This window comes from Drosophila melanogaster, chromosome X, assembly GCF_000001215.4.
Source record: "Drosophila melanogaster chromosome X".
Taxonomy (NCBI): domain Eukaryota; kingdom Metazoa; phylum Arthropoda; class Insecta; order Diptera; family Drosophilidae; genus Drosophila; species Drosophila melanogaster.
This window is the reverse complement of record NC_004354.4, coordinates 6,455,629-6,473,784: the sequence shown is the minus strand read 5'-3', so window position 1 is coordinate 6,473,784 and position 18,156 is coordinate 6,455,629. Positions and strand designations below refer to the sequence as shown.

At 42.4% G+C, this 18,156-nt stretch overlaps 2 protein-coding genes across 5 annotated transcripts in view; both read left to right on the top strand.

The window, feature by feature from the left end:
- CG42340 (uncharacterized protein) overlaps positions 1-18,156 on the top strand; it is a 101,201-nt gene that overhangs the window by 50,539 nt on the left and 32,506 nt on the right. For 2 of the 4 annotated variants that reach the window (NM_001382086.1, NM_132093.3), the window contains exon 7: positions 5,265-8,574. In NM_001382086.1, the coding sequence (NP_001368973.1) occupies positions 5,265-6,868 (1,604 nt within the window). In that variant the 3' untranslated portion in view covers positions 6,869-8,574. Of the gene's footprint in view, positions 1-5,264; positions 9,215-9,634; positions 9,730-18,156 lie in introns of those variants that run through there. The other 2 variants (NM_001272346.1, NM_001144693.2) reach the window with 2 other exon arrangements.
- Positions 1,407-2,112, top strand: CG33667 (uncharacterized protein). The gene is made up of 2 exons (NM_001031874.3): positions 1,407-1,470; positions 1,530-2,112. The coding sequence occupies exon 2, from the start codon at positions 1,547-1,549 to the stop codon at positions 2,027-2,029; it is 483 nt and encodes a 160-aa protein (NP_001027045.2). The 5' UTR covers positions 1,407-1,470; positions 1,530-1,546; the 3' UTR covers positions 2,030-2,112.

Below are 18,156 nucleotides of genomic sequence, written 5' to 3'. Positions count from 1 at the left end.
TTGGGTTTTTTTTCTCGTTTTTGCTGTTCTGTTCTATACGCGATGAGTTTATTTCATGGACGGGTAACAATGGCGAACAGTACAGTTTTGCCATATGAATTGTGACAAAATGCGAATGGCAGCCACTTCCTCTGTCCTCTTGCTCTCTTTTCCCCATTACCCGTCTCTTTTGCTCCATCTATATCTCATTGTGTCTCTTTCCGCGAGTTATAACCTCACTTCACAACGCCCCCTCGGCCAATTTTCGCATTTTTATGCATGTTTTGACATGTTCAAGCATCGTTGGCGTCACTTCGCGATGTCAGGCATGCAACGTTTTATGGTCCATATACGTATGTTTGCGCATATACGATACGGTCATCTATGTATATACATACATATGTATATGCGGAGCATAAATGTACATACATACATACATGCATATACATATAGGGATCTGATAGCAGTGCATGCCGTTGGAGGGACATTTTGTCTGCGGCTGGCTGGCTTTTGTTTCCATTTCCCTCTCCGCATTTTACATTTCGCATTTGTTTAACAGTTAAATGGACAGCATCGACGTCGCTGCCGGCGTCGCGGCGTCTCGATAACAATTTTAATAGGCCATTTAATTTTTAATTAATTCTTCAAGCGCCAGTTGCCATGTCATAAAAATGTTTGCTGTCATGTTTGTCCAATGTCCCTCAGTCCTTCGTCCTACATCCACTGTTCTCTGTCCTCTGTCCTTCGATTTTCATTTGCCATCAGCCAGCCATTGATGATGATGTTTTTGGGGCGTTTAATGACATGTTTTTGTTTCATTTCGCCCTTGCCGGATGGCCCTGCATATCATTATTATTATTCCGATATTTCCTTCGCTGCCCTTTCCCACGAAAAATAGTCCGCAATTTGCTTTCTTTATTGAACATTTGTCTATTTGCGAAGATGAGGAGGGGCGCGCGCGTGTGTTTTTCTCTCGTAATTTCATTACTCAAAACTTGCCGACGCACACACACCGAGAAAATGCGTTCGTTCGTTTCATAAAGGCAAACATTTGTCATTTTGTGCCATTCGAATGTATTTAAAGAAAATTAAGGTTCCATTGCATTTTACTATGGTTTGGTCACACTGAGCAATATGCATGGTCCTTTGTGCTTAATGTGGTCACTCTATTTATGGTGTAACCCTATAATTACAGTAAATTTGAAAAGTTTTAATACCCGTTACTCGACTATATATTCTATATTCTATATTCTCTCATGTTTTATAATTGTGATGCATTTAAAAAAATTTAATTTAAAAAATTTGCATAAACAACAATAAACAGTTAGTCATTTTATATTGTAAATGCAAAAATCATGTCGAACGGAGAAGGCAGTTGAGTTAAGTGTCAAGTCTAAATAGACAGTCAGTCAGTCAACACGTATAGTACGGCAAGTAAGGTTCGATCACAAAAAAAATTTGTAGCTGATTTTAAGCAAAATAAGATTCTTGGTACGTATGGACACACAATAAATTGACCAATATTATACATAAGCTCATACCGTTGACAGACTACTCCGAAGCGAGAATGAGCTTTAAAAGTTCTCATAAACTAAAGCCAAATTGGCTTTCCCGTTCTAAGAAATACAAACTGTCGGAACCATCAATGATTATACGCGATATCAGACAAGAGAGAGCTCTGCAACAAAAGTTTTTAAGCGACACTCGTTCAATGACAGATTTGATGCAGCAGTTACTTGAAGGCAACATGCTCCACGGCGACGTTATTAGTTCGCATTTTTTGGAATTTCCGAAATCTAGATGTGTGCATTTTGAGTTCTGTCCCGAAATAGAGAGGAGAAGAACTACAAAAATCTATAATATGCGACGTTCTGTGCAGAGAGCATTAGAATATGTTGTACAAAATTCAATTGTAAGACCGAAAATTGAAGACGATGTCGAGGAATCGCAGATGGAAATAAATAATGGATGTGGTGCAGTAGTTATTGACACGATTGCTGCTGCTTTTGAAAATTCGAAAGATGTTAATTTGACTGACAAGCGTGACTAAATCAAAAACGATTCGAAAAATGAAAAGCAAAATTTCTGTTGTTAATCTATGCATGCTAAAATAAAAAAAAAAATGCCCCTTGCAAAACTCTTCGTTTTACGTTAATTCCCATTTTAAAATATAACTTCAGTTATAAAAATATTCATTAATATATATTTAATGCTATTAGTATTTATAAATTTGTTGTCGCTTTACTGTATATATTTGCATTAAGTATAATTTCTACAACATCTACTTAAGATCTTGGATGGAGCAGGTGAACCTATGCTGCTTGCGGGGGAACTCTCTCTCTCGTTTGTATTAAATTCAATTAGTGTACTCTGTATAAAACATTTTTTTTTTGCGTGTAATCTGTAATTAAAACGAGACAGAGAATGTGGAAGGGAAGGAATCCACATTGCCCACTCAGCCATTGCTGCTTGATCTCGAGTCCAGTGGTGGTGGCCACCTAACCTTCGACTTTGTACCCGTCGACCACGTTTCACCCACCACCAGCCACCCATTCCCCCTTCAGCCCCTCCTCCGATGGGTATTGTTTGGTTTTATATTTGGAAATTTTTGTGACTCTCTTAATAGCTTTTTGTGAAAATTAATTTCTTAGCTATTAGAGGTTCTTGTCGTCTCCCCATTCATTACGCCCCACCCCCCATCAACCTCCCCCAAAGCCCACACCCACACCAACTCTGTCAGTGTAAGTGTGTGTGTGTGTGTGTGTGTGTGGGTGCGTGTAAGTGTGTATGTGTGTATGATGGAGAGTATTTTGTAATTACTTTATGCCCGAAAATTGCCGTAGTAAAATATTTCTCGCTGGCTTTTGGGTTGGATTTTACAGTAGTCGCTTCGGGGCGGGGCAAAAAAAGGCCTTAACGAAAATCATAGGGGCTGGGGGCGGGGGGTGGTGGTATTGGTTTTAAGAGGTCCTTTGCTAGCGGGGAAGGGCGTCACACGTTGACCCAGTCGCCTATATGAAATTGCCCTTTTGTCGGCAACCGGCACTCAACTTTCACTAATGGAATCAAATGCCATGCCTAGCCACCGAAAGTAAACCAATTTAAGCAACCCACATTCACTATATGGTACACACATATGGTGTGGTCAGGTATTGGTTAAATATAATTTAAGAGGACGACACAACTTTCTACTCTTGAGTTCATAAATCAGTGACGATTTTTTTAAATAAAATGTAACAACTTAAGGAGTGAATTCAAATGCACAAAGAGACAGCTTGAAATAATAATGAAATTTAAGATTTGTGATGAGCAACACTCGTAGGTGCCACAAACATATGTCTACAGATCACGTTTTATGCCGGACACTTATTGAAATAATTTACCCCTTTGGCAGTTAAAAATTTGTGGCTCTCGACAGTTTCGTTAACGAATGCCACGTGGCGGCCAATCAGTTAGTTGTCCAAAGTCGTATGCCATAATAGCTAAATTTGCCCAAGAACAAGGCCCTAAAAACTGACCAACTGACCAATGTCAGACCACCGGACGTGTGCACTTAACCCGTTCTTGGCCAACTGTGCCATTATCCACCCTCTCATCTACCCATCTACCCATCATACCATCATACCACCACTGTCCATATTCTCAATCTCTTGGCCCGGATTTCAATCCCCCAAACATGGAAATCGTGTTACAGCTCCCCCGCTCTGGTTAAATGTGTATATGGCATGCAGTTTGGGGTAAACTTTTCCCGAAAATTGCCACGCATAATTGCCAGTTTTTGCTGGCTGAAAAGCGTTGGGTGGTTATATTGTGACCACCCTTAACCCTTTAGAGAAATCTTCCAGTTAGTTGAAGTGTGGCGAGGGGGGGGGGTGTGGTGTTGAAAAGGGGCTTTATAGCCTGGTCGACATGTGTGCGTCGTTAGTTAGTTAGTTATAACTACATACAATTTTATGAACGCCATATTGTAAATGTTATAATTTTCACTAACAATTTTTAGCAACCGTTGCCGTCGTCGTTGGCAAATGGGGGCGTGGCCCGCAACGCCCACATTTATGAACGATGGCCATGCGACGATGATAATTTTCAACAACTTTTACGTAGCGTGTGAAACACGGAACTCAAGAGGATCTGAGTGGATCTGAGGAAAGGTGGGGCAATGGATGGGGCTGGTTGGTTGCCCGGGAAAAGCCTACACATGCAACGTCCCAACATTCCGAACAGTTCTCTTCCCTACGGCCATGCACTTAAACGTGCTTGGGATTTTAAAGTATTTTTTACATTACGGCTGGAAAAGCATTTTCTGTGTTTTTCAACTCCGATTTTTGTCGTGCTTTTTTTTGTGCCATTGTCGTTTGGATTTTTTATTTTTTTCAGTAATAAAATGTAATACATACAGAGACTAACACACACACACACACACACACTCGCTCGGGCTACACTCACACACGCACAATTTTACTCAATTATAAAAGTTTCCACATTAAAAGTTCATTGCAGAGCCGAAAGTCTGGGCGAAACGAAAGTCCGAGGTAGAAAAGCACAGAGTTATTGGGTTAGGTCGTGCCCACAGGAAGGAAGGCCTAGGAGGGACATACCACAGGTCCTTATTTGGGTCCTGGTCTAGCTCCTAGACTGGCACCCAGTCTCGTTCCCATTCCCCATCACCAAATATTCCCACCACCGATGCCCTCCGTTGCGCACCAAAATCACCGGGTCTGGGCAAACAACATCAAAGCCAAAGTGTCTCCGACAGAAAAAGTTACGTTTTTTTCTATTATTTGGCTCTTTTTGAGGCCAGCCAGGGGTATCTTTGTTCGGTGGGGCCGGTTGTTGGTTGAATATGGAAAATGGGCAAAAAGGAGTCTGGCCGAAAAAGGTTGTTGTGCCACATGCACATGCCACACATGCCAATCTTTTTTCGGTTCAGTTTTTCAGTTTGAGCAAACGACTCTATCTGCCACTGCTAATCTGTATATGTATCTGTATCTCAACTATCTATGGTATGGTCTGACTTGCTAATTAGATAAAGGATAATGAACTGACCTAAAGTTAAACTCAGTTAACTCGGATCCACTTAGCGAGATTTCACTGTGCGCCCAAACAAGAAACTTATTTATCGCCTTATCTTCTGTGCTAAACATTTAAGGCAAACACAAGAGACACATAAGAAAAAATCCCAATGATTAAATCAAATCGAGCTACATTCTTGACTAAATATATAATAATCCTTAGTTGTAAAGTGTTGCAACTGCAAATTCATTGTTTATTTGATTTTTTTCCAGGCTATGGCGGCATCTCACCGCGAACGCAGTGGGGCCGAGTGGCGGCCTTGGTGTACGCCCTGTTCGGGATTCCCATCGTGCTGCTCTACCTATCCGCCATGGGCGAAGCGCTCTCGGCGGGAATGCGCTGCCTGTTTCGGCGCCAGCGTGTGAAGGGCGGACCTGGTGGCGGTCCCGGTGGTGGCGCCTCCGGTGGAGTGGGCTCGGGCGCTGGTGGAAGCGGTGGCGGCCGAAAGACGGACAAGAATAAGGGCCAGGGGCACTATGGCCACCAGAAGCTGCATCAGTACGGCCTGCCTCCGTCGGTGTACCAGCAGCAGCAGGCGCAGCAAGCGCAACAGGCGCAGCAACAGCAGGCGCAGCAAGCGCAGCAGGCGCAGCAACAGCAGGTGCAGCAGGGCAAGAAATCCTCGGGCAATCGCCGTGGCTCACCCAGTGTTCCCATCTCCATCTGCGTGTGTGTGCTGCTCTGCTATGTGAGCAGTGGTGCGATTCTGTTTCACAAATTGCAGAACTGGAGTGTCCTGGAATCGCTCTACTTTTGCTTCACCTCGCTGGGAACCATTGGATTCGGTGAGATGGCGCCCAATGGTGCAGTGGCTCTCTACACGGCCTCCGCGTACATTCTGGTTGGCATGGCCGTGGTGGCCATGTGCTTCAGCCTCATCCAGACGGAGATCGTACTGTGGCTGCGCCGGTTCAGCGTTCAGGATCACGTGATGCCCAAGGCCGAGGAACTGGCTCTAGTCACCGTGGCAGTTACGCCGAAACCCTCCTGACAGAGACCTAGTGCGGATCCCAGTCTGGGCGTCGGATTGGGAGTGGGTCTGGCCGGCGGCGCTCTGGGGCAGCCGCAGAACAATCTCGGCCAGCACCAGACCATGTTCTTTGGACCCGCCCACACGCTGACGCAGTACAGTTCGCTGCCGCGCAGGAGTCACCTGCAGGCGGCCAACAATTCCGGCGGAGGATCGGCCTTCCAGCGGAATACGCCCATCCGCAGATCGACGGGCATACCGGAGCATCATCTGGAGTACTTTGTGCCGCGTAGCATCAGTGAGTTCAATCTGTCGGGAGTGGGCGATCTCGCCCTGCCGCCACCACGTCGATACTCACCCAATATGGTTGGTGGTGGTGGTGGAATGGGCGGCATGGGCATGAATATGGGTGGCATGGGCATGAACATGGGCATGGGCATGGGTCTGCCACATGGCCTCCAGTTGGGTCCACCACAGACGCTGCTCTGCTCGGCCGCGCCCACTGTGCAGCAGCAACAGCAGCCGCCTCCGCCGCCGGCACAACTGCAGATTGTCACCCTAAAGCCGCGCAGCGAGAAGATGGTGACCTTTGAGGATGAGTCAAAGCAGGCGGTGGGCGGTGGAGCAGTTGGCGGAGTAGCTGGTGGCTCCGGAACGCCACCGCATTGTCCACACGGTGTGCCGACGACTCCGCGAAAATCGCCAGCCGTGGGCGATATATTCATGTGACCAGGAGCGCAGAACGAGGCGGCCCAGGTGGATGCAGCAATGCGATTGCGTGACAGCATCGATGATGCACTGTGTCCAAAAGCTGGACCGGCGCCAGGTGAAGTGATACGTGTCTAGAAAATCAAAGGAACATTCTCACTCACTCACACATACGCACACACACACACACACACACAACAACAACAACACACTGTAAGTAAATGCACACACACACAAACGCGTATGAAACCAACTTTTCCTAGGCAAAAGGGAGTGGAACAAAAAACATTGCCTACTTTTGAGGGCCACTGCTCTCAACTTGAAGTTCATTGTGTTTTTTCAGCATATACATAAGTATAAATAAAACATAGAGCAAATATTTAATGTTATGTGTGTAAATATAGCATACAAAAACCACAAAGGAGGCAACTAACTAAAGTTGAGTCGCATTTTTGCGACAGAACGAGAGAGAGTGAATTAAAATTAAAATTCTAAATGATAAATGCATAAATAATTGAATGCTGCGTGAGGGCGTTTTACGGTTAATACCGTGGAACACGGATCCAGGAATTAATAAATACACTCAACCACACACACATACACATGAACACGCACACACACTATGAATAATAAATAGTGCGTGGGCGTGGCATTAGGGGGCGGGCAAGTAGAGCAAACAAAATGCAAATGAAAATGACAAATTGTATAAATACCAAAGGACAAAGTTTATTTAAGCGATTTGTTAGTTAGTTGCTCCTGCTCTCTCAGTTCATTTTTTTTTTTTTGTCGTTTTTTGTTTCGCCGTTTCTGGTCGGAAAATTTCAATTAGTTTTATTTGCTGTTTCGCAGGGCAAATATGTATAAATTTCCGGAAGGCATTTTTTTTTCTATTTGCAAAATGCTGATGGTTTTATTTCCAGCAATGCCAAATGTTATTTAAACTGTGCCAAGTAAAATCGAAATCTTTTCTAGAAAATATAGTAACATTGTTTTTTTTTTAACAATAAATGGGGTAGTACTGTACTGTAAAGTAATTTTCCCATTTCCCACTGTCTTACAAACTGTGAAACGGTGCCAAGTTAAATGTAAAAATGTAACCAATAAAATAGCAAATATGTTTTTAATGCAAAATCGCATTTTTACCAATCGAACTGTTGAATGTACTCATAGTGAATAAGATTCAAAGTGTTATGTGTGTATATGAGTGTAAGATAAATGTGTATGGGGAACCGGGGAATCGAAAGTATTATCAAAATTGATTGTTAAGCTGATTGTTTAATCCGACTAAATGCCACGTATAAGCGATCAACGAATTACCAGCGATTTATTCAAAAACTTTGGTGTCATTTAGCTTGAGTATTTTTAGCCGCCATTTTGCCATCCGTTTTGGCAAAACTCGTAATTTCCAAACCGCCCACTGGCAATTAGGTTTAAATACTTTTTAAATGCATTTTGATTGTAGGTAATTGAGCGCGTGAATGGCCATTTGTTGTTTGTTTCTGTTGGTTTTTGGCCTTGTTTTCAGTTGCCTGTTCTCTGCTGACCGTTTTCTGTTTGGTGTTGCTGTTTTCCACTGACAGGACATCCAATTGGAGGGCTGTCAAGCGAGCGGAGCTCATTTGAGAGCGTTTTTTTTTTTTTTTTGTGTTGTTGCTTTCGCTGCTTTGCGGCAATTCATTTAAAATAAATTCAATTTGAGCGACCGCCAACGCCCACCGAATGGGCGTGGCTGGCCGCCTGGTTGCATTTGTTAATTTTTGCCATATTCAATTTGTGGCATTCAATTAAAATAGTGAAATTAAACCAGATAGGATAGTCATCGCTCGTAAAACACATAGCAAGCCAAAAAAAAAAAAAAAAAACAAAAAGAAGATTAATATAACATATAAATAAAGAAGTTTTTTAAAAATACAACATGCTGGACAACTTTCAATTTATGGGTTGTGGCCCCGCAGAGACTAATTGCAGAGCTCAAACTTGGGTCATAGCCAAAGCCGATTCAGATAGATGTCTATGTAGTTAATAACTAACTAACTAACAGCCAAACGGTAATAGCATAACAAAAGAGCGATAAAACAAATATTGAAATTAAGCCAATGTAATTAAATTAAGTCCACTTCAACACGCATTCACACACATACATACACAAACTCGACACACACACGCACACACACACACACACTGACAGACAGACAGAGCCACAACCACAGACAAATTAATACCATAAAGTAAACTAAATGTAACGATACTTTTTTTTTTGTCAAATTCCTAGCACGGTAAGTTGAACTTTTAGGCTAACCGCATAGGCTCATTGCGAGTGGCAGTTAAGGTTAATTACTCTAATTCATATGTACTCCTAGTCCACTAGATACACATACATATGCGTATACATATACATATACATATAGATATGTAGCCGTACACAAAACGAAACTAATCTAGCATTGAGAAAGGCAAATACCAATAAGAAATACCGCAGTTCGCATCATACATATATATATATATATATATGTATACAAACATCTCTCTATATATATACATATATATACAAGCCCAACCAAAAGAAAAGAGAAGAATAAATACATCATGAACAATTTAGTCAAAAATCAACAACTCTCTGTTTGTTTTTTCACTTGCGGCTCACATTAACAAATGCCAAAAGTCTGGAAGGGGATATGTGTGTGTGTGTGTGTGTGCGTGCGTGTGTGTGTGTTCTTTTAGGTGATATATTTGCAGATTGTCAACAAGAGACCGCATCTTAATGGGATCTATTTTTATTTCTTTAAATATTAGACAAGGATTTATTTCAATATTTAGTTGGCTTCAGTGCTGGAATTTGTTGTGTTCTTTTCATTTTATCATTTTCTTTTTTTTTTGATTACATTTTATTTCGTCTGATTTCAGGTTTGAACGATCAGGGCTAATAAATAACACAATTATCTTCGCATTTGGAATGCCCTGCCCGCATTTGATACGTTCAGATGCATCCGCAAGATTCGGTAAGTCAATGCAAATCAGTAATGCGATTAAGTAACATATAATCGAAATTAAGGTCAAACTATTCGAAATTCCAAGAGTTGTGTCCATGAGCATTATTTCCTTTTCGGTTCAATTAATGAACCTATTTATGGCATGCCTTTTTCGGACAGGCTTGTTGAAAACTGAAACTGAAACCGTAACGTGAGGATGCATTACCAAAATCATCAAAAAGAAACAGCGAATTTATTGGAGCGGCAGAAACGAGAGAGAGAGAGAGGGAGTGGAATGTGAATATCTTAAATTTAAATGAAATGCGCAGAATCAATTTGCGCGTTAATTGATAAAGATAAAAACGGGCGAGTGCGAGTGCGATAGTCTGACAAATAAAAAAAAAAAAAACAGGCCTCCCTTCCGGTCGCTTTCTCTCTTTTTTTTGTGAATTGTGAATTATTTAATCATTTAATTAGTGTTAATAATTTATAGCAAACAGCTTCGCAATCAATTTGCGTTTCTGCCTGTATCTGTATCTGTATCTGTAGCTATAGCTGTTTTTGTATCTGTATCTGTGTATCTGTATCTTTGTGGCCATTTTCGCTGTGCGTGTGCATTTTATGACAACTCTGGAATGAAATTTCACTTAATCAAGAGTCGCATCCAGGTGTTCAACCGAATGGCTCTCTATCTGTGGATGTACGAGAGCCCAGAGTTCAGATTCCGGCTTTTTGCCACATCAATTTAATTTACTTCTGACAAATATCTCCATATCCGGTCATCGCATTTACCCCAGCATTTCCCCCAATGGATTCTTCGCTCGAGTGTTTGTCGAACCTATAGACGAAATGTCAAGTGGAAAAGCATTAGCCCATCAAATGATGTGTAATGTACTCGACTCGTCTCTTGAAATTATCAAGCCAATGCATACACATTTCAACGTTGCGTTCCATGGCTATAAGTTCAAACGAACATGGATAAATCACCTATCCTATATAGATTAATATCCAATGTATAACAAGTGTTTACTCAAAGTTTGGTGGTTTTGGTGTGTTCAATGGCCTTTATTGTGGCGAACTGCACTGTACTTGCATTGTTTGTACGCATAGCCATCTGCTCGTTACATCCGAATGTTTGTGTAACATCACCGAATTACCTCAATTTACACAGATGGCAGGGCATTAAATTAATTTCGTCAAATGGCAAATGCGATTGCGAGAGCTGCCAGAGCAGACTAATTCGACCAGGTGAAGTGGGATCAGTCGGTGAAATGTATGCACTTCTTGGATCGAAGTGGATTCAGATTCTTGGTAGCAAGTGCAGTCCTTGGATATAACTTAGATGGAGCAAAAACACACACACACACACACACGGACGCTTACAGCCAAGTAATAAATTTCGCTTAAATGTTCTCCTTTGTTCGAGTCATTAAAATCGCATTTGGCAAAGGAAGGAAGCCAGTGGGCCCTGTATGTGACGACTCACTGACAAGAATGAGGATGAGCAAACTGGATGGTTGGGTTGTTGGGTTGTTGGGATGTTTGGTTGTTTGGATGCTCGGATCCTGGATGGTTGGGTGATGATGCTGATGATGGTCTCCATCTTCTTGGCAATGCGTTGCCATTAACGTTGACTGCTACGTTGTCAACACACTTGACATATAATTTGATTACGCATACGCATTTTATTAACTCATTTTCAACGCAACCATCCGCCCCGTTGGCCCATTCCATTCTGTTCCCATACCATTTCGTCCCGATTGCGATATGATATACTTACAAGCAAGAGATATGCCTGGCCCATTAACGGTTACGTTGTGTCGGCTCTGCGGTTTTCAAGTGCCCCTGAAAATGCGCCTGAAAAACACACACACACATTTCCCCATTATTCCGGCAGCATATTGTCTGAGTCAATTACAACAACTCGCATCTGGCGATGTCTGCGATCGCAGCGATGTGTGTGTGTGTGTGTGTGTGTGTGTAGAACGACCGCCTTCGATGGGCGGACCATCTCTAGGATAAACCCGCAAGCGGTGGCAACTAATTTCTTTTTACAACTGTAGCAGTTCCTCAGCTTTATGGAAAGGCAAAAAACACACACACACACACTGCCTACACTAAGGCAAAAAAAACTCGAGTGGTTCGTCTTTAAATCCAAAGTGCTTAGTATTCTGCAGCTGGAAAGCTTTAAAGCCAACGGAGATTAAAAGAGATGGCATTTGATGCATGGAAGGATGCTCTTTAAGTCTGTCTCGAGATTCTCAAATGCCATGCCAAGGTGTCTGGAAGTATGCAATTAAGTTGCCAATTGAAGGATAACAGAATAACATCATGCGATGGTTTCAAAATTAAGTTGTTCGTGTACGCGTAGGTGTATTTCAAATGACTAACTGGCTTTGATTTACTCACTTGAATATCTCAAAAATAAAATAAGCGTTGGTTAGGGATTTAGTCCCAATTGCCGCTCCTTTGAGACGATGTTTTTTCTCGCCGTGCAGATGTTTGCAGAGCCTCAAACAGCTGCTGCCAGGCCAAGCCAAGCCAATAACCCAAAGGAGGAGTCGGAGCAAACTGTTTATTTGGAACAGACTGTCCTCACACACACACACATACATACACACACATACACACACATACACACACACGCATACCACACACTAGAAAGGACCAAGGACCAAGAATGTGGGCGAGGGGTGAACGAAGAAGCGTTCGGGAACCGCAAAACTTATGCCTTGGCCCAGCAGCAGCCATTGAAAAGTCGTTAGCAAAACGTCAGACAACACACGGCATTTGGCCAAAAGGATGCGGCTGGTACTCCTACTGCTCCTTGGGATCTTTGCAGTCCTTGGAATCCTTGGAATACTACGGATACGGCTGCGGGATTCTGGCTTTGCAACTTTGCGGCGTGGCAACCGAAGGGGACCGCCGTAAAATAGAGCCAAGTAACCGGCTAAACTCTTGATGGAGCTGCAAAATGGGGCTGCAAGACAAACATCAACAAAATTCCATCGTCGTCGGTAAGTTAACCCTGACTGGGGATTATGACGATTAAAGTTAGTGCATAAATGTCCCACAAGTTAGTTAGTTGATAAAAAGGCAGATACCTGGGCGAGCATAAGTTTTTCGATCGGTGGCAAGAGATTAAAGCACAATTTGTTAGTTGAATGAGAGGTGGAGAAAGAGATAGAGAAGTGAGAGAGTGAGAGAGTGAGATACAAGGTAAGCGGAAACCGCTCTGGTCAGTTGATTTGGGGCTTCCCGTGGGGAATTGTGTCCCAGAAATTGGTGCTCCCAATTGGAGTACCATTAACCCGCAGCTAATATCGCTTCAAGCCCAACTAATGGGTGCAAAAGGAAGGGGTGAAGCGGCGAAAGCCAAGTCTTGCGCAACCAAATTAAAAGTCCTTGCTGCTCTCTCTCTCTCTCTCTCTCTCTCTTTCTCTCCTTTCCGCTTTCTTCGTTCTTCTATCTCCTTTTTTTTTTTTTGGCCACTTCCGGTCGGGCCAAGTGCAGCCATTTTGCGTACGCCCATAAATCTATTAAGACAATTTGGCAAAGGCAAAGGCAAAGCAGCCCAGGAAAGTAGAAACTTTGTCTACATATATTCTGTTCTGCTCTGGTCTGGTCTTTTTATTTTACTTATATTTCTTTTAGATTTTATTTTATTTTTCGGTGGAGCGCATCCAGCGCCAAAAGCAACCGCACAAAATCTGAAACGCAGCAGGGAAAATCGGCCAGATTCGAGCTGCTAAGGAGGTGAAGTGGCTGAAAGGACGAAGGCGGAGCAAACAAAAGTAAACTTGCCAGCTTCCTCTTCATTTTTTATTCGCATTTTTTAAGTACTGTCAAGGGTATCGCTATCTTACGTCCTATACACACACACACACACACATTCACACGCACTCCCAGCTCGGTGATTATATGACAAGCTGCTGGAGCTTTACTTTGCACTTGGCCAAAGAATGAAGGAATTACTCACTAATTTCGTTCTTAATTTGCGTAATTATTTTCTCCCGTCCTTATAGATAGAAATGACTTAAGTTGTAGACGCTCTTACTTAGTCTTGGATAAATATTTGCCTTAAACAATATAGTATTTTGTTCAGTGCAGAGCGTATGCTGAACCTGAAGCCGATGCTGATCCCCTGGCCCATGCCATGCTAGCCATGCAAACAAGCTGCGCTTGGGCGTGGCGCACGGGGCGTATGGGTAATGGATAATGGGTACTGGGTATCTCCCAGCCTCTCAATACAAGTTATATATACTCTTTATTTTCCTCCCCGTCTTGATTTACTCCCCCAGCCGAACCCATTTGGTTCCGTTTATGTCAACTTGGCGCGAAGTTGCTGGCTGTGACTGCAAGATACTGTCATTATATATATATGTATGTATGTATATATATATATATAGAGTATATGTATGTACATAGACCGCCGGAAAACCCAACTCTGCCGCATTCTGTAATAATCTATCAAAAATTGTACGCAAACAAAATGTGATTTTGCTCCACGTGCTCTGCATATCGCTCCTTTTTTTTTTTTTTCTTGTCGCACACTTTTCCTTAGGAGAAGGATTTTTCTACTCTGCATAAATTTTGTTCTGGCATTTGGCAATTGATGGCACTGCAAAAAAGTTGAAAAAGACTGGAAATGATTCTTTAAAAAACCCCATTTGTTACATAATTATAAGTGTTTCTCTTTGTAGTTAATAGAAACTCATTTCATATTTGTGAATGTATTGAATAATAATCTTCGGATTAATGCTTGTTTAAAATGCCTTTAAAAAGTTGAGTTGTTAAAGTTAAAGCAATTGCCAGAATTTTTTGCCGTGTGAGATGTGTGCAAGCAATGGTTGTTTGCCCATTTCAAGATTGTGATTGAGTTGAGTTGAGTTGAGTTGAATTGGGTTGAGATGGAAGAGGGGCAGCATGCAACTGGTTGATATTGCATTGGAGACCCTGCAGACGAGATCCTGGGCGAAATCCCTTAGCCGCAGGTTGTGCCCATTACGTAGCCATTCCCAGGAGGTGGAAAATTTGTGGTTTAATTATCGGTTGTTTTGCATTAAGCTTGCATATTTGGTACATTTTTTTTCAAAAACTTCCATGTCAATGAAAGAAAAAAAAAAACGCTCTTTGGCCAGGTGAAACATGTAGAGTAGTTGTGAGCCACTCACTTATCCACTGGTAATGTAGATTCGTTGTCATTCTGGCCATAAACTGAAGTGGGGCTCCAGAGATGACAGGCTCCAAGGAATCAAACTTTTTGCTACCCTAAAGTTGGCTGAAAAAACAGAACATTTTGCTGATATTCACCATCCTTCACATATTTTAGTTGCGGATTAAAAAAGCGAGCGGAAAACCAAAGTTGGTATTATGTTCTCTCTTCGCAGGGTATTTGAGGCGTCAGACCTCGGATTTCGGCAGCATTTCGTGTTTTATTTGCGGGCTGTGTTCAATCTGTTGAACTTTGTGCCATAAACAACTTTGCTTTAATCGATTCTGATTCGATTTGAGAATCTGACTTTGAATCGCTTTTTAAATCGTTTTTGTTTGAAAGTTTTTTGGCATATCTCCCGCCGACGTTGCCATTCCCCCCCTGCTACCCTCTTGCTAACCCCTTGCTACCGTGCAACCCGCTCAATCTGTCACTCAATCTCCCTGGAGGCAACTCTGCAACATTACTTTCGTGGCACTTTTTTACCAAAGCGGCAAAAGTTGAATCGCAGAACCAGAACTTTTGCACCGTCACATATGCACGCGTCTCTCTCTCTGTTGCCATCATCTATCTGTCTCGCTCGCTTTGTTCGTCAGCAGATTTTGGATGCTGCAACATCTTTGGTTACACTCAAAATGAATCGAATGAACGCAGTGCACCGCGATGTTGGCACACTGAAAGAAAATGGCCAGGCATTGCGATCGAATCTGATTGATTTCAAAAGAATCTCTCTGTTGGTGAGAGCAGTTTACATATTTGCACTATAAATAATTGGTAGTGTATCGTTTCCGAAGTGAATAATATAATTGCTAAATATTTTTTGGGACATTTTGCTGACCAAATTGCGTTGAGTCATAAACTTTCGAGATAAGTGCTTCCTGTCTGTATCAAATTGATTTATTGCCAAATATAGTAAAAACTGTTTTTTGCTCTTCCAACTACATAACACATAATTTTTCAAGTGCAGCGACCAAAGAGTTTGGAACTTTAAAGGAAAGAATCGAATGAAGGAGGGTATAACTGCAAAGCAACTGCAAAACAAAAGTCGTAGCGAGGAGTAAACAAATCTTTGCGATACAAAAGATGCCACAAAGATTCAGATACAGTTGCAGCTGCAGATGCAGATACATGTGCGGATGGGAAAGACGCTGCTGCAAAAGAGACAGCAGCATGAGACTGCAATTTGTGGGCACAGATGGGAGCGAGAGTCAACCAAAGTAAAATCCTATAGAAATTGCATTTGCGGCAGCAAAAATTTGAATTGCAATTGCGCTCACACACACGGCTGACCCCCGGACCTCATCCGCATTTTCACTTCTCCTCTGCTCCGCCGCATCCCGAGACTCCACTCCTGAATCCAGTATCCACTATCCAGCATCCAGCATCCAGCATCCAGCATCCAGTGCGGTATCTCTCCTTGATTCTCCTTGGCTTTTTGCTCAGGGTCCAAGCCGTCCAGCTCAGCTCGTTTATCAAAGCCAACGCTTTTGAATTTCTGAAATGTCTTTTCCGCTTTCCTCGCTCCTGCGGCCAGTTCTTGGCTTTTCTATAGACCGAGGGGTTTGGTCGGGTAGAGCGGTTAAAGCGGGAAAAGCTCGGGGTGAAAGCCAGGAAGTATCGTTGCAAATTACGTTGGCTATGTCGCTTAGTTTTTCCGATTCGAATGCGCGAACATGACAAATAGATTAGCCAAAAACTTGGCCACAAGGCCGAAACGAAAGTGGTGCATTGGGGTGAGGAAAATGTGTTGGAAAAAGGGACAGGCACTGGACAGGAAGTCGCCCGTAATGATGACGGGTGCAGCTGCAATTAGGGCAAGGCTTTTCCTAACCACCACCCTCTCCGCACCACCAAACCAACCATCCGGCTGTCAAACGCATGAAAAATGTGCAACATTTTGCTGCGGTCCCAGCAGACGCTTTAAGTAATAACAATTTCGCGGCCAGCGAATATGAAAGTGGTTAAGGAGGGTGGTGGGGGAGGGGGGAAGCAAAAAACCATATCATCTACGAAAAAACAAAGTCAAAAATAACAACTGACCGGAGGGCATACGTCTGATCTATGGGCCATATCCATGTCCGTCCGGCTACCATATTCCCATATTCCATCTGTCACCGCTGCAGCATTTTATGGCTATTCATTTTTATGCAACATGGCCAATTGATGGCCGTAATTGCTTTTATTTCCACCAAAAACCTTTGCGGGTAGGGAAAGGGATCGGATCGGATTGGATTGGATGGAAATGGTCTTGCTGCACAAATGGCGACAAATGTGGAATCAATTACATACTGCCAACTAGAGTTCTGAAAGCGGAAATAGATGCAAAGGGTTTTCAGCTGAAGGGCGTAGAAAAATTTTGCCCACAAAATTACTGGAAATATTAACTGAGGTAAAATGTTTAACTATCGTTTGAATTCGAAGTGTTCCGATATTAACGAATTAAAATAGGTACTGATATCAATTGTTTTAAACAAAGATTTATGATTGAAACTCCTCACGAACATAAATCACTGATGGAATAAAATGCCTGAAAAATAACTAAATTGAAAGTAGTGTCACGGGTTTTAAATTTGAAAGAATCTCCGCATTTTCACCATTGTGACATTACAAATTATCGCCTTTCGCCACCATGAAAATCACTTCGATGGGAAACTAAGACCATCGACTATCAGCACTTTGCTAAAAGAAAAAACAACTTATAAATAGTTGTAGCGAAAATTGAAAAACCAAAGCGGGCCCAAAAAAATAAATACATATATATACATATGTATATCTATATATATATTGCAAAAGTGGGTGAAGCAAAAGAGAAATGAAGGGAGATGAAGAAACGGAGCAAAGACAGCCAGAAATAATAAAATAGGAAAACTTTTAGCGGCGCATTAAGTAAACCGAGAAACTGCGACTATGCGGTTGTCCTTGAGGCTCCGCTCAAGTGGGCGAAGCTGGGCGGCGTTGGGTGGTTGTGGGCTATTGTGGGAGTGGCTGGCAGTGCGAAAATGTGCTGCTAACTTAAATTTATGCTACACGCCGACCAGGAAGTAAAGGAGCCCTACAAAATCCGAAAAAAAAAACAAAAGCCGAACAGAAAGAAACCCAAAAAAAAAAATGAAACCAAAACTCGCATAAAATTCAAACGCAAGCGAAAACTTTTTTTCTGCCCAGCTCAAGCGAAAAAGCAGGTTTTTTGGCCCAAAAAATAAAAGGGCGGTGCGATCCGTTTGCTGCCCCTGGAAAAATGA

What these genes read in the sequence shown, in the direction of transcription:
- CG33667 (NM_001031874.3), top strand. Translation starts at nt 1,547, where the DNA reads ATGAGCTTTAAAAGTTCTCATAAACTAAAGCCAAATTGGCTTTCCCGT.